This window comes from Camelus ferus, chromosome 17, assembly GCF_009834535.1.
Source record: "Camelus ferus isolate YT-003-E chromosome 17, BCGSAC_Cfer_1.0, whole genome shotgun sequence".
NCBI classification, from domain to species: domain Eukaryota; kingdom Metazoa; phylum Chordata; class Mammalia; order Artiodactyla; family Camelidae; genus Camelus; species Camelus ferus.
This window is the reverse complement of record NC_045712.1, coordinates 36,776,705-36,803,338: the sequence shown is the minus strand read 5'-3', so window position 1 is coordinate 36,803,338 and position 26,634 is coordinate 36,776,705. Positions and strand designations below refer to the sequence as shown.

At 50.8% G+C, this 26,634-nt stretch overlaps 1 protein-coding gene across 1 annotated transcript in view; it reads right to left on the bottom strand.

Moving 5' to 3' along the window:
• The window catches only part of IFT122 (intraflagellar transport 122), a 63,446-nt gene that overhangs the window by 18,158 nt on the left and 18,654 nt on the right, over positions 1–26,634 (bottom strand). The window contains 11 exon segments of the mRNA XM_006180070.3: positions 3,113–3,274; positions 6,032–6,085; positions 9,565–9,705; positions 14,172–14,186; positions 14,188–14,370; positions 16,482–16,646; positions 17,939–18,076; positions 18,981–19,183; positions 19,437–19,575; positions 19,733–19,924; positions 24,832–24,907. Of these exon segments, the coding sequence (XP_006180132.1) occupies positions 3,113–3,274; positions 6,032–6,085; positions 9,565–9,705; positions 14,172–14,186; positions 14,188–14,370; positions 16,482–16,646; positions 17,939–18,076; positions 18,981–19,183; positions 19,437–19,575; positions 19,733–19,924; positions 24,832–24,907 (1,468 nt within the window).

The window sequence follows — 26,634 nt, the reverse complement described above, 5'->3', positions numbered from 1 at the left end:
TTCTCAGTCTGGCAGTATCAGAGCCTGTGCGCAGAGCGGGTCTGCAGGGGTGGGGGCCACCAGGGCCTGGGGGTGGAGGTGGGGGTCTGAGGCAGGGGGCGGGGCCCTTGGAGAGAACCCGTGAAGGGAGAGAGGCCCGGGGGTGGGGCCTCTGAAGGGCTGTGCCCAGTTTCCCCGGGCAGCCCTAGAACGCATGAGAAACAGACTTAGGATATCACCTTTTTTCGGGATACAGCTACCCAAAATATACGTGTAGGGGTGGCCATAGATAAGGCAGCTTTAGTGCTGACAATTTTAAAGGTGGGGCTTTTCAAAAAGGGAAATTGGGAGTGCTCAGAGCCCAGACCTCCTGACTCCTAAGAAGCGGTTTTTCTCAGAACAACGTACCCTGCAAAGGGTGCGCTCTGTCAACCTCACAAAGCATAGAAAAGCACTCCTTTCCCCATGATTAGCACTCACTTGTCAGAAAAGTATAGTCAATGTACGCTAAAACCCCACTTGAACAATTAGCGTTTCTTTTTTTTTTTTTTCCATTTGCTTTCAGGATAATTGTGTAGTCCCTAAAATAACAGATGAGATTGGGCTAAGACAACTGATTCTTTTAAGGAGAGGAAAGGAGCACCATGGCCCTGATGCTGAAGATTGGATAAAAGACCAGCACACCTCGCTGGCCTTGGGCTCCCCGAGGTCTCGCAGGGAAGGGCTTGGAAGGCAGCCACTGACTACCTGGAGGTGCCTGGTTTGGGCCATTACAGACACAGCCTCTGCTCTCGGCAGCTACGCCGCCTACCCTTCGTGCCAACGGAAAGCCAGAAACTGTTAACCTGGTGGGTTAAGTGAGGTTAGCAGCTGGAGAAAGCAAGCGTCCTGAGAGAACAGAAATGTCCTTCAAAGTGAGTGCTCAGGGGCCTCGGTGTCTGTGGGGAGAAGGGTCAGAGGCCGAGAGCAACAGATTTGGGTGGTCAGCGAGGAGGCCATTCCGGCACACAGCCCAGCTCCAGGAGCTCTGGCCTCATGCAAGCTGAGTCCAGACAGTTCCTTCAAGGCTCAACAAACTGGGCTTCCAAGGGTTCTTTGATTCCATGAAGCTAATTTACACATTATCTGGGGCCAAGGCAAAGCCTCTGTCCTGGGGTGGACAGAAGAGGCTGTGCTGAGTGATGAATGAGACTAAACAGGGTTCTCATGCTCGGTGATTTTGATAAGGACACACTACATAAGAGTTAAGAGCATTATAATTCCCTTTATCACCATATAAACATGTCACTTATCCGGAAAGCATACAATTTATTTGTACGTGGGAATGTAATTACAAAATTTTCTGAAAACCAGCTTGAATCTTGGGAAACAATTTTCAAGTAAACAAAAACATGCCATGTTAATAAGCACTGTATCTCCCTACCCTGTCCCCACCCCTACCATACTGTGTATGCACACATTTTCTCAAATTCAGACTGTTAGAGGAAGGGGGGACTGAGATGGAACCAAACTACTTGAATTGTGATCAAAAACTGAAACCAAAATAACCCCCAGTGTATTTACCTTCACGAAGAAGCAGACCAGATGGACCGTGTAAAGGGCTGCCCTTCTGGGTGGGAGGCCCACGGAGCCCAGTGAAAGTGGGGGGCTCAGTGCAGGGTGGGTGGGGCTGGCCGGGGATGTCTGAGGGCCAGCCCCTCTGGTCAGGCCGGGCTCCACTCATTCTCCTCAACTTCCAAAGCCTGGCCTTTGTAAAGAGCTTCCTTATACGTTATTTGGTGCAAGTCTCAGAACTGAGCTGAGCTGGGCTAGGTTACCCTCTGAGAAGGAAATGGAGGCTGAGCAAAGTGAACAGCCTTCCCTAGGTCATCCACTGGGAGGCCCAGGACTCAAGCCGGCTCTCTGGACACCACAGTGAGGTCCTGGCCACAGCTGCCCACTGGGACTTCTCAGAGGTTCCAGGAAGGGCTGTTGGTTCTGAAGAACAACCACAATCAGCTGTTCCTAATGCCTAAATTCTACCTCCAAGGAGTCAATCCTTTAGCTCAAGGCTGTCTTCGGTTTAAGTGGTGTTGGCCCCAGAAAGAGATGCGCTGACCTAGGTAGGTGTGAGTTCTCAGTGTGAACGCACTGTTACATTGTGTGTGTGTGGGGGGGGGGGTGCTGGTGTATGTGGGTGTGTATGTGTTTTGGGGGGAGGGTACAAAAGTTAAAGAGGGCCAAGTGGGGACACCTGCAACACTCAGATTTGTGGGGTGGAGTGAAGGAACCACCAGGGGAGAGGCCAGCCAGGGCCCGGGTGCTCTGCCAAATACTAATGACCAGAAACTCCTGGGCCACCTCACAGTGATCTGGATCTCACAGAAGGTAGACAATAAAAGAGGACAGCCATTTTCAGGAACAGAAAAGCAGGGAAAATGGGGAGGGTTTTCCATCTTGAACTTGTGAGCTAGTTAATTACCACTAAAAGCCACGAATTGGTGGTGGCTGATGACTCACTGACGTTACCGGGAGGCAGGCTGACAAAGGCACCCCAGTGGAAGGAAAAGCCTGGCTGCTCCACACGCCGACCCTCTCTTCCTCTTCGCTGGGCAACACTGCAAGAGTCTCAGTGGTCTAGGATCCCAGGGGGACTCATTCTCACACAAGCCATCAAGAGCTGCTCCAGGAAGATCCCCCTCACTCTCTGTTGGGGACTAACCTTAACAGGGCCCTGCAAATGCCAAGAGGACACGTCCCCTTCCAGCCAGAGCGGGTGCTTAGGAGACCCTGGCTGGAGGGAACTGCGCTGCCCTGCGTGGCGATGGCGGGGCCAGCTCATGCCTGAGAACGCGGGTTCTCAGCAGCTCCTTACCAAGGTCTGAGAGAATCTGTGGGAGACGGAACCTTGAACACTTAACAAAGGGACTCTGCTGGTGAGGATGCACAGCGCACCCAGCTCGGTCACTGACAAAGGTCTGAACTGTCACACCCTGTCCCTTCTGGTGTCAGTTTTAGGTCAGCTTTAACCAGGAGCCACTGAAGGCTCCTTTGTTTACAGTTTGCCCACCCCCTTCCAGAGGCCACAACTGTTTCCCCAGCGGCACCACCTCTCGGGGTAGGCGGCCCGGACACCGCAGGGGCTGCGGGCTACCTTGGCGTGCTCAAACATGCGCAGGTCCGAGTACATGTCCAGTGCCAGGTTCTCGTGCCCGCTCCTCTTGTACAGTTTGGCAGCCTCGTGGAACTTCCCCTCGTAGGAAAACACGTCTGCCAGAAACAGGTCATTGTTGGTCTCTCCCCGCTTCTTCCTCTCCTGGAAAAATTAGAAGCACAGGAAATGGCCTCTACGGCCCCAGCAGGAAGCAGCCTCAAAGGTTAGATGCTGCTATTTCAAGTTAAGCCCCTGGGCCTTCCTACAGGACCTGTGCTTGGCTCCTGGGCTGTTGTGTCTCTCACCTAAGCTTTCTGGTGGGAACGCTTGACGACAAAAGCAGGGTTTTTTTCTTTCCAGATGAAGGAAGATCAAAAGAGATGCAAACTTTTGTTTGTTTAATGGAAATTCCTCACGGCTGCTTCCTTGTATATTCTTCCAAGGAAACAACTGCAAAGCCAGGATGCTGCGTCCTGCCCACTCGGAGGGGCCCCCACTCCCCCGAGCTCCCAAATCCCCAGGTCTGGCTCGGCCGAGCTATGAGTCATGTTAATGGTGGACAAGGAGCAAGTTTAGGGTTTCTTCCCAAGAAAAAGAACAACAAAATAGGATAACGAGCCTTATTATGCGCCTTTCTCTAAAGAGAAGGCAAGCGATGCCTTGTGCTGAGAACCCGAGAGGCGGCCGGTACTCCTCTCCCCGGGGTCGCACTAGGAAGTGGAGATTTGGAAGCAGGGCAGGTCGTGATCACACAGAGCTGGCATGTGGACTCAGTCTGTCTGACTCCAGATGCTCTTTGTGCCACGTAATACTGCCTTCGGAACTAGTGACGGTCCCCAACAACACACCTCTGCGCGTGCACACGCACACACACACACCCAGACACATAGCAGCGCTGACGAAGAGAAGTAACCGGCACATGCCTCCCCTGTGTTAGGGAAGAGTCATTAATCGACAGCTCAAGCATTTGTAAACACTTGACAGCACCCGATCCCTCAACCCCAGCAGTTCCCTTTTGCTTGTTTTCTAGCAAGTGTATCACAGTGGAGGAAGATGAGACACTGAATCAAACTCCGAGACAAGCTGGTGAAAGTTCTAACAGCTGGAGGCGACATGCTTCCCCACTGACAGAAATAATTTTTAAAAACAAAACAAAAAAAAAAGAAAACCAACCCCAAACTACACATAGTTTCGGCTAATCAGCCAAATAAACTGACTCTTAATAGTAGGAAATGAATTAAAATCTTACAGTGAGATAAAGACAGAGGTTTCACTAGGCATGGGACTTGGGCCAAACCGTTCCAGGCCCAGAACCTCAGCGGGTGAGTACCAGGTTCCCTGCCTACTCCTTGTGTAGGAGCCACTCGGACAGACTCAGCCTCCTGCTGTCAGCACGGTCACACCTCGCCCATCCCGAGGGAGCCAGCAAGGAACCCTGGTTCTCAGGAATAATGCTGAATGCCTAGAAGCAAGCCACCAAGGCCTCAGAGCAAACAACACGATCCTCCCTCAAAGGCACTCTGCTCTTTCCGGAGACAGTTCTCGCAAGATTCCTGTACCCGGCTCACAGCTCAGCAGAAGAGGCAGTGCACATAATCTCAGTAAGACACGGTCAATGGCCAGAGTGGTCCTCACAGGGCCAGGTTTCTTCTGTACAGGGGGCGACTGTGTTCCACGGCTCCAGACGCCCAGAGGCAGGCCACCTGATGCACAATGCAGCCCCGACAGTCAGCGGCTCTGGGCATCACAGGTACAGGGCCCTGGACTGTGCCTTCAGCAGGCAGGTCAGCACAGTACAGAAGACTCAGCCACTCCTGGTGGCAGTGCTGGGGGAGGGAGTGGGTGTGGAGGGCCAGCGCCGGGGCAGCAAGGCCCAGGGTAAGGACAGCTGGTGCTGGAAAACAGAACAGCCTCTGAGCTCCAACCGATCCTTCTGCCGTGGGGATGTAACAGCCCTTCCGAGCCTCAGTCTCCTTATTTATCAAACAGAGGTAAGAGCAGCAGCTGCCTCATTAAGCTGCTGTGAGGACTCAGCATCGTGTGTGGAAGGATCACGTGGGCGGCCCAGAGCAGGAACTCAACAAACGGCTACTATTATTAGGCCAGGAGGGATGCGGGCTCCTGCAGGCCTCGCTTCTGCTCAGCTCTCTGCCCGGCGGGCTCGGCGCACGGCTTGGCCCACGACAGGCGTCTACGCCGAACTGAACCGAAGAGACATTTGCTGATTTCCTCACTGCTTCCATATGTGAATTCAAACGTATCTCACAGTCCCACAGCCTCACAACAAATCTGTTCAGAGGCAGGAATGTGTACACCTCTGTACAGACAGACAGCACAAAGAACAAAGGAATTCAGAATACCGTCCACTGTCCCCCAGCAAACAGGGCAGGAGAACCAGCCTCTTTAGCCCGCACCCCTCTCCTCTAGGTGTGGCTGACAGCCAGGAGCGGCGGGCTGCAGAGGACCCTGAGCTCCGCGGGTGCCCAGCTGAGCCCCGCCCCCGCCCCAGGTCCCACCGCTGCGGGTGGGTGCAGGCCACGGGCATCTGGGACGTGCCTCCTGCACCGGCAGGCTGTTGGAGCCCTAGAGGCTGGCAGCTAGCTAACAGCCACGGCAAAAGGATGAATCCAGTTACTGAGAACCTGTTTAACCCTCCCAGCAACCCTGCTTGTCCCATTTCATAGACAAGACACCAAAGCTCAGAGAGAGGACCCACCTGCCTCACCCAGAGACCCTGCTCCTATGTGCTGGCTCCCTCAACGTGGCACCCTGCCCCCGGAGTGAGGCTGTGACCCAGATGCCAAGACACCAATGGGCTCTGTTCACGGGCCCTCAAGGCTCCCGCCTGCTAGGAGAGCTGCCCGCGAACCTCTGACCACGCGTCTGTGTTTTCCTGGAGAAGAGCACTTCACCTCTTACCTCAATGCTGTAGATGAGCTCCAAATACCGGAGGTCTTGTACTCTGGTGAAGGCCTGGGGGAGGAAAGGAAAGAACAAGATCAGCTGCCTTCTGGGCTTCAAAAGTGGGTGACTGGCTGGGGTGGGAAGTCAAGCTTCAGAAAGTGAGCCAGGAAGGAGGGAGAGCAGCACACACTGATTAAGCACCGAGTGTGCGGCGAGTGTGCGGGAGGCTTCTGCCACCTGGGGAGGCACGGCTGTATCCCTGGGATTAGTCCATACGAAGAACAGCAAAGAAGCCTGGTAGCATCACTGACTTGGGGACTGGGTAAGGAAAACTGGGATGCTGCAGTCGGCGATGGCCCACCTGGCAGGGTCCCTGTGCACAAGGGAGGACCAGGCCGGTCTGACCCACTGAGGCAGCGCGTCGAAGTGGAAGTGGGCTGTGCGCTGACTGAGAAGAGATGCACGCACACCTCGGGGAAGAGGATGGAGAGGACAGCCAGGCTCACCGGCAGAAACTCAGGGCGCCCAGAGCGAGAGGGGGAGGGGACAGCGGAGAGGGAACAAGGATGGTTTCTGGAAGGAAGGGGGAGGTGGAGAATGAATCACTCCAAGTCCCTGGAAGGCACTCTTATGTAAATCCTCAAAGTGCAGCTCTTGCTTTGGACTCACAGTAAAGCCAGAGACTTTAACCCATGGTCTGCTAGAAACTTCCAGGTAGCTAGCTGCCCACTGGCAGATTGGTGTCAGCTAAATCTCTCTTGCTGCTTTCGGCTTCCGCAAGGGGTTTAAGAGGAGCGACCCCACCTGCCAGGCTGATTGCCGTGAGGCTTTGCTGCCAGAGTTTCTACCCAGACATGCTTCTCTTCATCATCCCATCCGAGAGGGGCTGCCACATGCCTGGGGGGCAGCAGGTCCAGGAGCCTTAGCATTTAAGGTGCAGGGAACAGCCCAGGCCACTTGCTGCTCCTACTTAGCTGCATGGCATCCTCCACGCTCAAAAGACTTGGGGAAATGAGCCGGTCACCCGGCCTCCGGCTCCGGCCTCACAGATGACCACGACGTGACTTCATCTTTTCATCTCGCAGGGCCAGGCATCCTGTCAGGGGCTGGGGACCCAGAGACGAATATGACTTGGCCCTTGTCCCTCTCCCTAATTCAGGGGCCCACGTCCTAAAAGGGGAGGCAGGCAGGTTAAACAGATGATGACATCTCCCTGAGCTAAGAGCCAGACAGTTATGACCTGGGCGCCCTGGAGAACACAGGTCACCACCGTCTGGGCACGCGCAGTGGCAGGAGGAGGGATGACGGAAGCATCACAGGGTAGGAACCTGACAGTGTCCCTGAAGAGGGACCCTTGAAAGGGTCAGGCAGGCATCACATGAGCAGGCGGAGGGCGGCTCAGAGAACCTGTGTTCCACCAGGAGGCCTTACAAACTATCTTCTAGCTCTGGGCTTTCTTAAGGCCACATGAGGGGAAACCTGTTACATCTGGCAAAATGGCAGAGGACAGAAGGCGCATTGCAGGTCTCAGTCCTGGCTCTGAGCCCTCCGGCTGCGGGTCCTGGACCTACTTCTTCCCTGCCTCCAGGCTGCTAACCGCTTCCTTATGGAAAGGGGCAAGCTAGCGAGGCCCGCCCTCTCCTTGGTCTTTCCAGTTCTGCTCTGCTAGGATTTTAGGATTTGCCACTGTGAGAAACCTGTTTCCCAGTTCCTTCAGCCCTGACACTCTGCAGAGTCAGGGCTGCCCTGGTCAGATGGTCAGAGCGGTCAGAGTCACAAGGCCTGGCGATAACCTCAAGCAGAGGGAAGTGTGGGAACAGGGCCGCAGCCGTGGTTCTGCTCAGGCCGCCGCCTGCCCGCTAAGCAGCTCTCCTCTGCCATCTAGCGGACACACAGGTCCACCTCCAGGAACCACCCTCCGCTCCGTGTGCCTGGGTGACTTGGCAAAGCAGAAGAAAAAAGCTGGGGATTCAGAATTTGGACAAAATGATCGGTTCTAGTCCATGGTTAAAATCTTGTGGATTTAGAACAATAATTTCTACTCTCAGGGAGTGTTTGGGGGATCCAGCACTGGGGTAGGGGTGCTAAACAAGTGAGGGGTCATTCCAGTATAGTTTTTGTCCACTCAAACGTTCACTGAGCACCTAACGTGTCTACGGCACCAGGCAGCACGGGGCTGATGCGCAGATGAGACCTACGTTTAGTTCCCAGGTGTAAGCAGATGACACTCTTTAAGGAAGACATTTAATTTCATTCCAGGCTAAAAACAAACACAACATATTCTAGGAGCCCTTTGTCAGTCTCCATCTCTCCTGGCACTTCTGGGTGGGGCAGGAGAGGGTGCTCCCTCCATGGAGCTGCTTCCTCCCTCCCCTGACTTCTTAAAGCTCTCCTCTATTACCACTTCTCTGGCACTTAGCAGATCTAAAAATATAATGAGGTAATTATGATACAATGGTAATTTTACTTGTTTTAACAATGGCTGGCATTCGTGCAACCATTGACAGTTTTAGAATCCCTTTTGCAACGTGAGAGGTTAAGCCTAATGACACTGTGTCACATAGGCAGGGCAGCCGGTGTTTTCCCCCGTCTGGCTGTAGAAATGGGAGGACAGTGGCTCCAAGAGCAGCGGCTTGCTGGGGTCATCCTGCCTGTGCAGGCAGGGCTGGTCCTCAACCAGCCTGCTGAGTCCTGGCCTGGTCTCCGTCCACTCTCTTTTCAGGCCTAGAAGTCTCGCCCGGCATGGGGCAGGTGGGCACCATGTGGCAGGTGGGCACCATGTGGCTCTGGCTCAGGAGTATGGGGCAAACTGGCTAACTGACTGTGGGAAGAAAAGAGGGGAGGGAGGAGTTAGGAGAGGGGCTTGCAAGCCACTCCTTTCCCCCATCTCAGGTTCCCGATGAAAACCCATCTCAGGGACGTAGCTGGGCTTTTTCTAATGTGTGGAAAGGGGTCAAGTGTTTTCACCCATTTCTGTAGCTTTAACAGACTCAGCCAGGAAATGACACCATGAATCATGCCAGGAAGGTATGTGCGGAGAGACACTGCTTTCAGAAGCAGAGAACTTGACCATTTCTTCCAGTGTACTTAGCAGAGCGCCAAGAAAAACAGCACTGCGTAATAAACGGCCTCACAGCACTAAGAGCTCATGCCCGTAATAAAAGCTACCACTTACTCAGTGCCCACGACGTGCCAGGGTTTGGCTGGGTGCCGGGCATGAGTGAGAGCTAGTAAGACTGACGGCTAGAAGCTCTCGGATCCCCCTTGTGCGTCAGGCTTTACAGGCATTATCGCATAGATCCTTAAACATCTCTGAGGATGGGGCCTGTCATCACCCGAATTTTACAGATGAGCAACCTCAGAAAGGCTGTTTCCCGCTGAGGCTCACAGGTTGGGAGGGGGCTGAGCTGGGATCCCAGCCCAAGTCAGTCTAACTCGAGAGCCCACTACAGCCTGCATCTGCCTCTCTGTATATCACTCGGACCACCTTCTGCTTCCTCAAGGGACCACTGAGGACCAAATCGCAGCTCATGCTAACTGATGCCTACCTTTTTTGCTGTTTCAAACTCCAATCCTTCTAAGGCTTCCATGGCCAGCTCACGCCAGTCCGTGTCTGTCACGCCCAAGCAAGCAATCTGGTAGGCTTCTCGGAACATCCTCCTGTCCAGGTACTGGTACATCGGAGCAGACTGTAGGATTTCATCAAAAGGAAAGAAGCAATGGAAACAGTCAGGTTCACGTGAAGCCGGACTCCAGGTGTGTGCACCGACTCCTGCGACCTCCGATTGAGGCCACCAGGGCTCAGCCTCACCCAGCCCACCCTAGGCGCCTCCCGCTCTGTTCCCCCTTCCACAGCCAGACCCTTGAACCCTTGTGCTCTGCAGCACCAACTTCCACCCACCCTCCCCTCCACCCCCACCGCCAGGATGGCCTTATCCCAAGATGTCACCCTTACCTGGAATGCCTTTGCCCCTCCTCACCCTCTGCAAAGCACCTACTTGACTTTAAAGGCCCTGTTAAAATGTCACCTCTCCTGGAAAGTCTTCACTGACCCGTCAAGGGAACGGGTTCCTCAGCCCCGTCTCGACCTCGGGTTGTATTTTAATTATAAGCCTGTCCCCTCCAAGGCTGCACACAACCTGAGGGTGGCGGTGGGCTGTACTCACCCACGTCTGCAGGCCCTCAGCCTACGTTTGCTGAAGGAATGAACATTGCTGTGAGGGAGGGGCCTGGGGTGGCTTCTTACAAAGAGGGGAGAGAAACCTTCTTATCCCAAGAAAGGTGACCCTCTCCTAGTTCCCCGGCACTGGCAACCTTCCTACCACCTCTCCGTCCAGTTAGGGCTGCCTTGCCCTGATACCTGTGCACGGTTCCTAACAATTTCTCTCTTTAGGTTTACAGGGAAGGTATAGCTGAGGTAGAGCACGTGGTTAGCATGCAAGAGATCCTGGGTTCAGTCCCCAGTACGTCCATTTAAAAAAAAAATTAACTTTGTAAAGTGCTTCTGGGTCAGTCCCGACAGGGCTGTGCACTAGGCATTACTGCTCCCGGACTACAACCCGGAGACTGAGGGCAATGACTTGTAAGGACATAGAAATGGCACATGGAAGACCTGGAGCTGGACCAGGGCAACCTGACCAGGTTCTGAGCTCCTCCTTGCCTCCTGGGTGGGGGACGTGTGTGTGCGCGCGCGTGTGCGTGTGCTCTCATGCACACATGAAAACAAGTCTGAGCTGGGCGGGCGTCCTTCACTACGAAAGGCCCTGCCCTTGTTTTGGCTGGTGAGTGTGAGAGAGGGAATGACACTTCTCCTAGATTCCTGGGCCTGAGGAGATCAATCAGCCAGTACCTCTGCGCTAATGGTTCCCAAATGTGGAGCTGGAAGTGCTGTTTTCTCCATTTGGGGCCTTTATCTTTGAAATTTCCTGTCCGTTTTTTAGCTTTAAAGGAAACTTGGTTCTTTTTCAGCACTGGGCAGGATTGCTTCTGAATGCGCATCCTTCCTACCCTGCCGCCTCCGCCTCCAAGGCGGCCGCAGGGTGTGAACTGGGGAGCAGCTGAGCTAGAAGCCAGGCCTGGCTCAGCCACACCTGAGCTGTGTGATTTGGGGTAAACTGATTAAATTCTGTTCCAATGCCCCACCCAGCCCACTGGCGATCATGGCAAAGCAGAGAAGTGCTTTGAAAACAGGACGGTGCCAGGCCAGGGGAGCACACTTCATCCCCATGCGCCTTCCTGCACCAGATCCTCTGTCCCCCAGCTCCCCAGACCTGTTCCCACTCCTGCCTCTCCCTCTGCCTGAAACACACTCACTGCTCCTGTCTGTCTTTCCAGCCCTTTCGGGGCTCAGATTAGGTGTCACCACCTCATGGAAGCTTTTAAACTCCCCACGCACGGGCTTTCCTTCTAAACTCTTCTAGCGAGCGTCCTTTGCTCCAGTTTAGTTCTGTTTGGTAATGTTTTTGCTATTTTAAGATTGAGGAATCGGACCAGAGAAAACCTGAAAGCTGGATACATTTAACCCATTGCACAAAAAAGTGAGGCCCACAGAGCACAGGGAGCTGCTCAAGGTCACGGCTGGTGGAGGCATCAGGGCCAGCGCTCCTTCCCTCAACTGTGTGGCTGCTCCCCAGGGTGACGCCCCAGGAGGACGGGAACTCGGACAGTTGCCCCAGAATCCAGTGCGCAACCAACAGTTAACATTCGGGCTGGCGCGGGAGCACGGGGGTTGGGGGTAGATCGGGGGTTTTAAAAATATCCTAACCGAACAAATGCCCTCAGGGCGCTGCTTGATGCCACTGCTGCATTCCAAGCATGAAGTCACTGCTGCCCTGAGGAGCCCGCGCAGGGCTTGCCGCCTTACTTGGCTGCCCTGACTCACCAACTCTTGCACAAGATGATGTAAATTTCGAAAGGAAACCAGAAATCCCCAGAGTGGGTCTGATGCTTTCTCCCTCCCCTCCAGGCCAAAACCACAGGATGGCTGGAGGCAGAGGCGAAGGATAAACAGCCTTTGTCTCGAGGCTGCCTTTCCTAACCCTTGGCAGTGCTGACCTGCTGCATCAGCAGGATGGCCCTGGTGCAGCCACGGGGGGGGGGGGGGGGGCCCTCCGTCTTCTGAATCTGAAGGCCTTGGCAAGGGAGCCCCGGGCTGCCCCTCCGGCTCCTCTCAGCTGGCCAAAGTCAGGGGCCAGCAAACTGAGTTTATCTTTGAGGTCAGGATGGTGGTATTGGAGGAAAACTTTCAATCAGCACAGCCTGTCTGGCATGATGAGATGCCGGTTCAGCATGGGAGCAGACGAAGACAGCAAGGACACAGTCCAGCGGGGGCTGTTCTTGTCCCTCCTCCTGCCCTGCTTCCACACACCTCTCTCCCTTCTTTCTCTGGCTTTTTATTTTCCTTTTTCCTCAGACCTGAATTCTACTCCCATAACTGCTCTGTGTCAGGCACTAATAACTCCTGCAGCAATAAGTAACACGGGTGTCCCCAGCTTAGATGACCAAGTGGACCCCAGCCCCACCCTTTACAAGAAGCCGAGGCCGGGAGAGCGAGGGAAGGCCAGGTGGGGGGGGGGGTGCAGACTGATGGAGCCCAGCCCAGTGGAAGGGCAATCTGGAGACTCCTCTATCAGTCTTTCATATGGACTTGACCTTTTACCCAGCAATCGCTTCTAAAAATTTATTCCAAGGAGCTAAATTGGGATAAGTGACTTAGCTAGAAAGATGTCCACTATCTACAAGAGCAAAAAAGCTGTAAACAGCATAACTATCCAACAATAGGTACTGGTTGAGCTGTGGAACATCCATGTGACAAGGACAAAAAGCAGTCATTAAAAACAATGGGGGGGAGCAGGAAAAGGGGTTGTGGTTACAATAAAAGGGCAACCCAACACCAGGGATGTGGAGGGCTGGTGGCGGTGGTAGCACCCACCTGTACAGGTGATAAATCTGTACTTCAGTTTTGCAAACTGTTACCAGGGGGGAAAACTGGACAAGTTGTACAGAGGGTCTCTGTGTGACTTCTTACAGTTACACGTGAATCTGCAATCACCTCGGTATTGTAAAATGCTACCGAGACAGATTCACTGATGTGGAGCCATGTCTCCAGTAGACTGCTGAGTGAAAAAAGCCAGATTGCTAGTTGATGCCCCATAATTAATAAAAAGTGGTGGGTCTGCGATGTGTAAATAGTAGGGTACCTAGGAGATGGAAGGTGACTAGAAGTCTCTCTTATTTATAATCCACATTCAGTAAAGTACAGTACAGTAAATCTGAGGTTTCACCTATGGGAGCAATACTCACAGACAAGTCACAAAACAATATTTATAGTATGGTTGCACTTTCGTTTAAAAATGTTTACCAAAAGATCATATACTCATAATTGTATATTAATGCACATATTAATGTGCCTATACAGAAGTCTGGTGGATGCATTCATTCCACAGCGTTTAAGAGTGAGTCTCTCTCAAGCATGGGATTCTGAGTGCCACACTCTCCTTGGCGCTTGTCCCTAGGCTGTGACAGCTCTACAGCAGGCGTGATTCACTCAGGGAGCAGCCAGGATAAGGCCAGCCGCGACTCGGACTGTCAATCTCTGTCCTGCAGACTGTGTTTCTGCCCTCCTCCACTCTGTGGCTCCAGACTCCAGCTCCCTACCTGTTCTGTCTCCTCCTGGTTTGAGGGCGTGTACAGACGGCCCCCTGCTCCCTTTTTTCGCTCGCAGACCTCGGCTCCCACACTAAGTCTGCCCATACTCTCTTTCACACACAAGCATCACCCCCGCACCTGGGCCCATGGCCTGCTGGGCGCCCCACTCGGCCGGCTTGCTCCCCTCTGCCCCACGCTTGGCTCTCAGTGACATACACTCTGCTGACAGACAGACGACCTTGCAGATCCCTCCCCTCCCTAACAGGAAAGGAGGATCAGAAAGGAACGGAGCCTCAGTGAGGTTCAGCTGTTTGCCCAAAGACACACAGGTCGCAAAGGGTGGAGACAGGGTTCAGGTTCAAGTCCAGAGTGCCTTCTATGACATCATGGCAGCCACTCTCGTCTCTCTTCCCTCTCTCCTTGCCACCCACTCCAAGCACCAGCGGGGAGCCTGGCTGTCTGGTCTCGTCCCCCGACCGCTGAGAGCTGTGGTCACCGCTCAGGTTACCTGCGGCACCTCCACAGGCCGACATGGAGAAGACATGGAGGCAGAAGATCTTGGAGCCATTGTAGCCGACCACGAAGCCCTGCAGCTTCTGCTGGTGCACCGGGAAGGTGCTGGCCTTGATGTTGAGGTAGCCTCCTCCCGAGAAGCAGAGCATGTCCTCACACTGGGTGTTCCAGGCCACACTGTTGGCGTTCGGCTCCTGAGGGACAGGGATGTGAGGGGCCTGTGACAGCCCGGGCTCTGGCACCATTCCTACACTCGGTTCGGTGCTCTTTTCAAAGCCCAAACCACACTAAGTTCCTAACAGTGGGATGGAGAGAAAGGGGGAGAAGGGGATCAGAAGTCACGGACAGGACACAGGCAAGTTCCTCTCTGTACCGTGTGTTGGATTTTTTTAATAAGCAAGCATTACTTTTGAAAAAAAATTATTATCCCCAAATATTAATCATTACACAGTCAGTGAGAAACTCAGCAAAGTGGGGTCTAGTTCTACCAAAGAATGAGTAAGCACAGCTAAGCATAGAAGGTTTAAAGGGATATATTCCAAAGAATTAACGGTGACTGTTTTGGGGGCGGGTGGAACGGCACATAATTTTTATTTTCTATACTTTTTGTTTGCCTGAGATTTTCTTTTGGTCAGGACCATCTTATTATAAAAATAAGAAAAAGAAAAGTCAGTTATTTTTAAAAATAAAAAAAAATATATTGTCTCTGTATTTACAATCCACACATGCAAAATTATAGTTACCCTGGGAGGCACCCCCTCCTGCCACCTCCTCTCAAAGTTTTCTGCTCAGCTCTGGAGCCCCAGGGACCAGCAGCTGTTTATACCTTTCTGCCTAAATCTTTTACATGGCCTGAATCGTACACAGTGACATGGACTACTTTGAGAAAATGAGAAAAAAACCAGTATAGCTGTTTTCGTTCGCAGGGGGCCGGGGCAGTGGAAAGGAGGGGAAGATAGCTGAGAGTGCCATGCCTCCAGGCACGCTCGGAGAACTACCCTCCCCAGCCTCCTGCAGAACCTTGGGGGGGGGGGGGACTGGGCAGGGCACACCCACTTCCACTCCTACAAGGTTCGAGGCTCAGACACAGAGTCACACCTGGGGCTTGCTAACCTCCCTCCAGGGGTGAGTGTTGAGTCTGGGCAGAAGAGATATGACACTGGGAGCCCTATTTTGTGCCGGGCACTGAGCTAGGCACTACGGTATCTCGTTTAGCCCTGGAACAATTCTGCGAGGAGGCAAAGACTAGTTGCACTTCAGAGTTAAGGGGAAATTGAGGCTCAGAGAGGCTCACTGACTTGCTTAAGATGACGCAGTAAGTGATGAAGGCAGGACTAGAGCCGGGTCTGTCTGAAGGCAAAGCCTGTGCTCTTTTTTCTCTAAATCATTCTGCCCCCCAGGGATGTGGGCAGGTTGCTATCAAGGGAATCACCTTGGGCTAGTGGTAAGCAGGTGTCCCCTTCCAAGTGACTAAGGCAGCACCCCTCTGCCGCGCTGGTTCTGCTGTGGAGACGGGGAGGGGCCCTGATAAAGGGACCTCTGTCTGCCCATCACAGAGGGAAGCCTGCAGTGGCCAAGGAGGCCAGTCAAGGGCAGGGTTCAGCCTTGCGGGGAACTCACTTCAGGCCCTAACCACTTACAAAGCCCTAAGGAGGCAAAGAGCAGCGCTGAGTCCGGCAGGAAGCCGGCCGGGTGCCGGGTATGGAGCCTTCAGGCCCTCTCCTCCGGTGACACCTTCCTCCAGCCACAGGACCAAATGGTGTGCAAGAAACGCCTACCCCCAACAACCCACGTCTTGCTGGCTCTGACAGCACTCCTGTGAAGTAAGGAGAGGAAGGGGTCCCATCCCTTCCCTTCTTTCAGGGGACAAAACCGGTCCTGTGTCCTTACTGCGTCTCAGGGTACTCACGGATACAGGCTGGCCTCCGGTGAGAAGCAGACTTTTTCAAAAGAATCATCTTCATATTAACCCACGTACTGAGAGCCCACCCGCGCCCCACTGAGATTTGTTATTATTCATTTACTGCTCACAGGAACCTCACAAGAAAAGTGTAACTTGCCAATCTTTCCTGTGAAGAAACCGAAGTTCACGAGGCTGGCCCAGCCCTGGCAGCTCATGGGGGGGGGGGGGGCTGCGCCAGGCCTCTTGGACTCCGCGCTTCTGCTCCGCCCCCACACCCTGCACCTCGCTGCTCCTCCCAGAGACCCACCTGGGAGCCGGAGCGTGAGCCCCTCCCGGAGGGACTGGGAAGCTAGGGGAGGGTCTCTAACCCAAGGACAGGCCAGGGGCACCCTGGGACTTCACCTGGAACAGCAGCTCCTTGGTGTGGATGTCATACACCAGGCACGTGTCATTCTCGTCCACCACGGCCAGCTTGTTGCGGGAGGCGCTCAAGTCCAAGCAGCGCACGGCTGTGGCCTGCTTCAGCAGGACAATGGCAAAGAGGTTGTCCACAAAGATCTTCAGGATCTGGCAAAATGTCAGAGAAAAAGTGTGAGTCACCATGGCAACAAGACCTTGGAACACCACCAGGCTGTCAGAACATGTGTTCTAGAACAGCAACTCCCACTAACTTCACCAGAGGCTCCGTGCAGAGAATAGGACTCATCAGAAGCAAGAGAGGCGGTTACCCTTGGGAGACCAGACTGCAGTTCATCTGAGGTCACCAAAGTCACAGCGGGCCCCAGGACACAACCAGCTCACTCGAGTGTCTGCCTGACCGGGGATTTGCTAACATTACCCAAACTTCAGAGTTAGGAGACACCATCTAGAGAGATCTGAATCACAAACTCACATAGGAAGAGGCTACTGTAAACACTAACAAGACATCTGGTGTGACCACAGCAAGACGATGATGATGAAGACAGCTATCAGTTAGTGACCATTCTGGCAACCCTGTGAAACACGTGGGATTATCCTCACTTGTAAAACCTAAGCCTCAGAGAGGTGAAGTGACCTGCCCAGGGTCACACAGCTACTGAGTAGCTAAGGTCGAACGTGACCCCAAGTCCACCTGCCCACAAAGTCCATGCTCTCTGGCCTGGCACTGGAAGTGACAGCTGACTGTGGGAAAGAAGCTAGCTTTCCTTCCGTGTGGTGTTACTAGGCTGTGGCCTCTGCTAATCTACACCATGACTTCCATCCCCAGGAAAGGACTGACAAGCCTCAGCCACAGCCACCTGCTAGACAGCTTGGCTCGCAGGCTAACACAGTTATATTTTCACTTTCAAATTTCCATGTAACCCACTTAGAACTTTTCTTATTTTGAGCAAAGAACACACACACATACACAAATCTGTTTAAACTTTCTGTAACCTAGATTTTCCACATCTATTTGAGGAAAGGGCCCATTTTTCTTAAAACATCTAGTAATAGTCTGAGGACCAGCACCCTCTGGGACACAAGCCAGAACACACTGCCTTAACCCTGCCATTGCTCTAGTGGGGACCTGACCTAAAGAATGATCGCCTCCCTCTCTAGCAGGACACTGAAACTGCGTCTCTAACAAATCTCCCACCTTCTGGGTGAACTTTAATCCACTAACCCATTCTGCAGGCTGCCCAGAGTCTGCAGCACCAACTCTGCCAGAACACGGTATGCTCAGAGTTGGGGACCGCTGCGTCTCTGGCCTGAAGCTGTCCTCATAAAACAAAACTATGGGCTGCCCTCCAATATGCCAGTGGTGGTGGTGGAGGTGGGGAACCCATCTCAGGGACTGCATGCACATAATCAGGCTGATGGGAGGCAGAGGGAGTGCTCACCTGGCCGTTCTTCAGGCCGACTAACAGGCCTTCCCTCCCTGGGGGGCCACCGATCACCTTGATGTAGCGGATGAGAGATTCCATCTGCCACTCTCGCTCCCTCACCCCGCTGAAGGCCAGGCATTGCAGCCGCTTCTCCTGGAAAGCAAGCGCAGCTCTGAGTGATGGTCAACAGAATACGTGCTCCAGCCCTCCCTCGGAGGTCCACCTGCACTGACGGGATGAAAAATACCTACACGTTCAGCGTCTACTGACCCCTATCTAGACCCCGTGACAGGCATCGTTACTTCTTCACGCGAGTCTTCCCCGTGGGGCCTGGCTCGGCCTCACCGCGTCAGCCGACCCCCAGGCAGCCTCAGACATAGGCAGTTCCAAAAGCACACCTTTCTGCCTGTAACCTGTGGCACCTCTAACCTGCCTGAAGTTTTAGATTTTTTGAGAGATTTTAATAGTATTCTTAGGTACAGTGATTCCTAAAGGACTTCTTTCATTTTATTACTCCCAGTAGGCCTAGTTTTGTGGAACCAAATCCACCTCTACTTCCAAGAAAGATGCTGGGCTGGCCTTCCCTTAGTCTTTCTAAACTTCTCTTGGCATTGACCTAGACATTTTCTAGGAAGATCTAAACTGAGAACATTTTTTCTGTTTATAAAAAACTCTCAGGAAGTAAAACTTCCTTTACTATTTTGAGTTGATATCATAAGTTTTTTGGGTGTTAACTGAAAGATGATATAAATTTTTATGCGTATATGTTTACCAAAAAACCCCTAACCTTCATTTTGTGGGATATCAATGTATGCTTTCAGTCATTAAAATATATGTAATCCCAGGTTAACAAAGTGCTTGGCAATAGAAAAAAGTGCTCTCCAGGCTATGGTCCGTGACCTTCTGGTAGAGTCTGACTCATTTAGATGGCAATACAATGAAAGCAACAAAGAGCCACTGAGCTTAATGGAAAAGGACTTGTTTCCTAGGGACCAACTGTGAAATGGCGAAAGGGGTGCCCCATCCTCGGTGGAGGCATGAAGCAGGTGCAGCCCACCTGGCAGAGGATGATGTGGTCGGCACACACCACCAGGAGGTTGCATTCAAACTTCCGGACAATCTTCTCCTTCACCCGGTAACGCATGTCTGATGAGTCATCTGAATACAATTCGTAGATGAGGATCTTCTCTGGCAGTTGGATAGCTAAGCGATTTTTGTAGATGGCAATCTTCTTGACAAGCTCTTTACATTTAATCCGAACTGTCAAAGAGAAGAATAAAATAAAATAAAACAGCTCTAGCAAGATGTTGTTTAGGTAGAAGACAGAGAAATTAAAAGCCATCATTCACTTAATGCTACTGGCAACTAAAGGAGACAGTCTCATCAAAAAACCCTTATAGAGTGTTTAATATGCACAATCAGCTCTGCTGAACGCTAAGACCCAAAGTGGCACACAATCTTTGTGGTCCAGAGCTTACGGAAAGTAAATCCCTGCGTGCTACCTGCCTCTCACCTTTCTGCTCGGTGATCAGGTGCTGCACAATGACATCGGTCATGCTGTCCCTGTAGGCGTACCGGTCCTTGTAGAGCCCGTGAACCGTGCTGAAAATAAGCTGGTAGAAGGAAATGGTACCATCCTGGCAGCCTGCCACCTGCAGGGAAAGAGAGAGTGTCAATTCCCAGCTCTCTGCGGAGAAGTCTCCCCTCCCGCTTGTCAAGGATGGACATCACGATCAGACTGGGTAAACACAGCTGACGGTCAGTGACTACTCAGGCAACGGCCCAGCAGAATGAACTTCCTCTTCTTACCACATAGTTGGAATCGGGTTTCACTTTGCACGTCCACACCCAGGAGTTCTGCTCCCCAACAGTCCCGAGCCGCACTCCGTCCTTGGTGAAAAGGGACACTTGCTTGTCTGATCCCCCCAGCAAAATGTACTCCCCTTTAGTAAAGTAGCCGATGCAGCAGGGGTCAAAGCTCAGCAGCCGATCCTTCCCAATCTGAGGAAAGAGAACACACCAAGGGAAATTCACTTCTGAATCCATGATAATCTCAATACAATGAAGGGCCTTTCCCTCCAACTTTTACTGCGGCAGTTGGGAGGACAGGGGAGTTAGCTGGCATTCTCCCCTGTGCGACTGATTCCATCATGAACGCAGGCCAGTCTCCCCTGGGACATCGTGCCCCTCCGCACCACACAGCCAGGTCCCCCACCAGCAGTGTCACCCCCAGGCCCACCCCACCTGCCCTGGTGGGTGTCCCAGCTCCTCAGCCCATCCGGACCCAGGGACGCTCTTTCTCCCTCAGGCCCTCCTCCGCACAGAGCCCTTGAGGGATCATGGCTCCCCTTGGCTTCCTTTTTATCTTCTTTTCTTTTCTTTCTATTTTATATTTCACAAAGCTAAGTCTATTCAACTTTTAAAAACTGTCCTTCATTCTGAAACTACACCCATCCTGCTTATCTTTCTAATAACCTTGCTGAGGTATTTCACATACCATACAATTCACCCACTGAAAGTGTATAATTCATTGACTTTTAATATATTCAGAGTTGTGCAACCATCATCACTAATTCCAGAATATTTCCAACACCCCAGAAAGAAAACCTACCCCTGTTACAGTTGATTTCAAGTCCCCCGTTTTTCATCACTGGCAACGACTGCTCCGCCTAAGTTTACAGACCTACCTGTTCAGGACATTTCATATAAATGGAATCACACAATATGTGGTCTTTTGTGACCAGTTCACCTTTGTTGTAGCATGAATAGTACTTCGTCCATCTTCACTGCTGAATAATATTCCATTGTATGGATATTCCCCATTTTATTTGTCCAATCATCAGCTGATGGACATTTGGGTTCTTCCTATTTTAGGTGTACAATTTCATTTTCATACCAATAGTGTACAAAGGATCCAATTTCTCCACCCTCGTGGGTGGGTAGTAATGTCTCACTGTGGTTTTGATTTGCATTTCCCTGGAAGCTAATGATACTGAGCATATTTTCCTGTACCTATTGGCCACATGTCTATCTTGTCTGAAGAAATGTCTATTCAGATCCCTTCTCCATTTTTAAATTGGGTTGTCTTTTTATTATTGAGTTGTAAGAGTTCTTTACATATGCTAGATACAAGTCCTTATCAGATACATGATTTGTGAACACTTTCTCCCATTCTGTAAGTTATCTCTATCCTTATCATCACCAGACCCTTTGGCTGTCCCTAAGTGTACCTTCTGTGACTAAAAAAACTATTTTTGATTACTTTTATTAAACTAATAATCACTTTATTAAAGAAATAACTCTAAAAAACCTCATTTCTCCTTAAGTTTTTAACTTCAATTTACAAAGATTTTCCTATTTATAAGTCTAGTAGAAGTAAACAACCAATTGCAAAGAGGCCTTTGATGAATGTCTACTGAATTCAATTTTGAACAGACCATAAAACCCCTCACTCAGCCTCATTTACACCTTAGTTCATTCTCTTAATCTAATTTAAACTACAATTATTAATTTAATATATTTAACTTTCCTTTTTAGGAATTTCAAACACCTGATAATGAAAACTTTCCCTCATGTTTGCATAATGATAGTAACTCTAATAAGAAAACCAAAAAAGCTTATGAATCATGACATGGGAGGCTCGCGCTTCTGGTAATGCTCACTAGTTCCCACTGGACCAACTCTCCAGCAGGTCACAGCTATAAACTCTGGACCAATTGGAAATTACAACCACCTGGAGGCACTGGTGAGCAACCAGAAGCAGAGAGAAATTTCAAACACATATGCATTTGGAAGAAAGGAATGGCATTAGGTGAGTTTTTCATTTTTTTGATGGCTTTTGCCTGAGGGCAGGCCCCATCAGCACCCCGATGGACGAGAACAGGAGGTGGGAGATCCAGAAAAGAAAGAAGAGGAGGAGCCTAAATTCTGCACACACTGCTGAATATCTGGAGCCCCTTAAACTATACACGTTGGGACAGATGCCAAGCAGCCTAGCAAAGGCTGAAGAACTGAACAGAGACTCCAGCTGCTGCCCACACTAGAAAGACAGAATCTGAATGTTGAGTCCGGCAAAGTTAACTACTTAAGGGGAAAAAAAAACTACACACTAATCTTCACAGGAACATGACAGAAATGAGTCCCTATCATTCACAATGTTCAGAACATAATGCAAAATTCTAAAAAGCAGAAAAATGCGAACCATACTCAAGAGAAAAGACAATCAAGAGAGACTGACCCCAAGATGATTCAGATACTGGAAATAGCAGATGAGAACTTTAAAACAGCTATTATAACTATGGTCAAGAATATAAAGGAAAATATACTTGTAATGAATGAACAAGGAGGAAAGAAAAACTAAACGGAAATTCTAAAACTGAAAAAGGTAATAACTGAAACAAAAATTCACTGGATGAGCTTAACAGAAATATTAGAGATGACAGAAAAGTCAGTGAAGTTGAAGACTGAGCAACAGAAATCCTCCAATCTCAAGATAAGAGAGGAAAAATAAGATTTAAAAAATGAACAGGGCCTCAGTGACCTGGAGAACAACATCAAAAGGTCTAACATATGTAACTGGAGGACAGAATGGAGAAAAAATTATTTGAAGAAATAATAACCAAAAAATTTCCACATTTGGTGAAAGAATAAAGACATAAATATATTGATTCAAAAAGTTCACTGACTTCCTCCACAATCTCAAGCCAGAAAATATAAGAAATCTCTTCAACATTCCAATATTCCTTAGGTACTTAATAAAAATTTCTTATATCTTTCCATTTAAAATTGGAAGGATAAAACTAATTTCTCAACTACAACCTTTAAATGATCATCACAAGACAAATCTGATAGAGATTCTAATATCGAATCTAGCACAGGTTCTGCCTGGGTTCCAATCCAGGCTTGACTACTAGGTAAACTGTGTGTCTTTGGGCAGTTACTGAACCACTCTGTGTCTCAATTTTTTTTTATATCATTTTAAAAAAAATGTTTTCTTTTTTTTAAAGGAGGTACCGGGGGCTGAACCCAGGACCTTGTGTATGCTAAGCATGTGCTCTACCACTGAGCTGTACACTCGTCCTGTGCCTCATTTTTCTTACATGTAAAGTGGTGATAATAGTATCTACCTTGTAGAGTTGTTATAAGGATTAAAAGAGTTAACTTTAAAGTGTATATGATACCTGAAACTCAGTAAATGTTAGCTATTATTATTATTAAGCCAGATCCCCTTAAGCATTACAAACACAAAATGGCAAAAATATATACTATCCATAAGCCTAACACAAAAGCATAGCTTTGATTTACTTGTATTTAACTCTAAATCTTCCCAGACTTAAAAGACACTTGCCCACTGAGGGAATAATCTTACTGTCCCAAACAAGTTGAGCTATCTCAGCAGAGTGAGGCTGCTTACCATTCAAAACCTTGGGCCACAACATGAGCTGTGGGGCTGCCCACCACATTGAGCTCTTTTGTGTCGTCACTATAGCAACAAGACCCCACTCTTTCCCTGTGTGACGTGGTTTTTTTGTTCCCAGGAACTTCCATCGCCCACACCCACTGCCTGGTACACAGTAGACACGCCAGTAAACGCGCCTGTTGAATGATGATGCGCACACTAGCTGGAGGAGGAGACAGCACCAGGGCTGGGTGCAAGAGAATGAGAATGAGGGCTTGGGAAATCAGTCACGGGAAACAGAGAAAACACTTCACCATCTAGTACCTTTATTTTCTCTTTACTCAATCACAAATGAAATGACTGATAGTAAGATGACGTAGAAGAAATGGCCCCAGAGGCAGGCTACACATACCTGAAACCCGTCCCCTCCAGCATGACATTTTCTGAGGAAGAAGGGTGCTATTAAACAAAGGCGCCACAGAACAGGTGGTACAACCGCCCCACAGCGCCTCAGCACCTACTAACAGGCTTTCCTCCTACAAGGCTCTATTTTAATCGACCATCCAGAGAAACAAGAAATTCTTCTGGAATAGGAATCTGCCCCGCTCACTCCCTAGCTAGACCTGCGGCTCCTGAACACTTACAGCATATGGTGCTCAAGCTCCTGACTCACACTATTCAGGTCCTTTAAAATCATGCCCCCGTCTCCCTCTCTGGCTCCATCTTTGTCCACAGTCTGGGGTCCTGTCACCCTGGACTGTCCCACATCTTCACCCTTCCCTGTCTCTGCAGGTGCTGTTTCCTCTTCCCGAAGCACCACTGCCAGTGTCCTCTGCCAGCAAACCCCTGCTCGTCCGGCTCAAAGGCCACCTCGACAAAACCTCCTGCCTCCACCAAGTGGCACTGTCACCTTTTTCTGTGTCCCTGGAGCTGTCTATCTGCACAGTAGTCCGCCACGCCACAGATCACACTGCACGGGCACTTCTGGCCATCCAGTATGTCCCCACCAGCCCGGGAGCTCTTGCGGAGCAGAGGCATTAACTTACACAGCTCCGTGTGTGCAGCTCCTAACAGGTGAAGGGCGGGCCCAAGTGGGTGCTTACAAATGTTTGCAGGATGAATAAAGCAATACAGGAAGGTAGGGTCATGACCAAGACGAAGGCTTTACAGACCAAGCTGTGTTTCAATCCCAAGTGCCACCACTGCCAGCGGTGTGGGACCCTGGGCATATTTACTTCACTGCTCTGAGTCTTGTCTACTCATTTCTGAAAAGCTGACAATCAAAGTACCTACTTCACAGGGTTTTGTAAGAATTAAATAAGATAAAGCATGCACAGCACTGAGCACAGAAGTTGGTATCATAGTAAATGCTCAATAAACAGGAGTATAAATTATACAATATAAAAATAATGTATAATTACTAATAAGACAATTTCCAAACATGAAAATAGACTAAAACAGGCATGACTGCAACCGCATCTCCCACTGGGGTCTGCACACAGCTACATACCTGTTTTCCACTCAGTTGGTAGAAGGAAAGTTTCTGGCCCCAATCAGCTACAGCCAGGATGTCATTATGTTCCTCTCTAATCAACAGAAGACAAAAAAGGTTATGTGGGGCCATGGTCTGCTGATGAGTGTAGCCCTAAGGGTTTAACAAACAACAGGAAAAAGAAAGCCCAGGCCAGGCTGTCAGATTGCCAAATGCACAGGAGCACAGAGGCTGAAAGTTGTAATGTGGGCCTGCCCACCAATCAGCCTGAGGGGATAAGGCGAGGTGAGGTTCAGCCGCTGCCACGATGAAGAGATGAAACCCCTCATTTCAAGCCTCCTGGGAACAAACCTAAGAGCAAGGCTGCAGACCCAGGAGTGCTCATCTCTTACGTACTAGAACGTGTGGGCAGGTGCTGGAGAAAACACGTCTTTGCAGTGGGAAGGTATGGACTGTCTGATTTTATGGACAGAAGGGTATCTTGCTTGCTCTTCAAGGGGGAAATTAACACCTAAAGCTAGGTTCTCTCACAGTCGGGGTTTTCGCCCAGGTGAAATGGCTTCTGACTGGATTTAATGAAAAAGAAGCGTGGCTCTCGAAGGCCAGCCACTGCCTCCGACGCTGAGTGCTCAGCAGGACGCGTCTCGGAGTAGGGCTGCAGCGTCAGCTCCCAGGAGAGACCTCCTCAGCTGAGGCTGGGGATTAGGCACTCAGCAATCTAGTTCAAGAGAGACGCCCCCATTCCCCGAGTCCTGGTCTTCATCCACCTGTTGTTGCCTCCTCTTTGTTTAGTAACTCCAGCTTTTTGAGCCCAGGGCTTTGTGGTCACCTGGCAGGACCATCAGATATACAGGCAAAGCATGGGATAGCCCTACCTGCAGAACTCAGCCAAGAGTGGCAAAATGGCAAATCTCATAGACACTAGTTCATAACTAAAAGGAAAAGAACAAAAGTGGAGAGGGATGGAAGGGGCCCGCACGTGCACTGTGTGAGTGGCACTGAAGTCCAAGCACAATCCAGGGCCCAGGCTGCAGTGAGCCCTCTTGGGGTGGCCACAGATGGCTCTGGAATGGATTCAGCCCCCATGAGCTGGATGGGTGGTTTTCAACCCCTTTTTCCCTGGCAGTGGGACTCTTTACCAAAAGAAAAACTTGTGTCAACCACTTAAAGGGTCTGCTCTGGTTGAAGTGCAGATGGGGAAGTGGCGCCCACCCTTTCCTCCTTTCCTTCCCCCATCTTCCATCGCCTTCTTCCAGGGAACCCCAGGCACCACAGTTCAAAAAGTCCGAAGTTAGATCACCTCTGTCCAGTCGCAATATCCTGCCCCCCCCCCACTTCAGCCTGCCCATGTTTTCCTACAAGAAATCGCGACTGAACAGCAGGAAGGATGGCTGGATGGCGAGGGCTGGCTTGAGGACTTCCTCAAGGGGCTTCCTCTTTACTATGTGTCTGGGCAAAAGGTGAGGTTCAGTGTGGGAACAGGCTGAGAAAGGTGTCCAGTGAGAGAGGGAGTGCTTGGTGAGCCAGGGAACTCTAGGCCGGCATTGAAAACGTTACTGGAAAGAACTTACAACGCTGAGGTGGGAAAAAGGAACCTGGGTACAATTCCGTTTACTACGTGAAGGCACTGACAGACCGAGGGGAGACACGCTAACATGCCAACAGCGGCTCCCTCAGGGTTTCACAGAAAAGTCAAATTTTCTCCTTTAGACTTCTCAGTATTTCATAAAGTTTCTCAAAGAAGAATTTTCTAACCCACACACGTTTTAAGGGTGTGTTCCCCCTGGTGGAGGACCGTTCACCAACAACACCCCCCAGCCT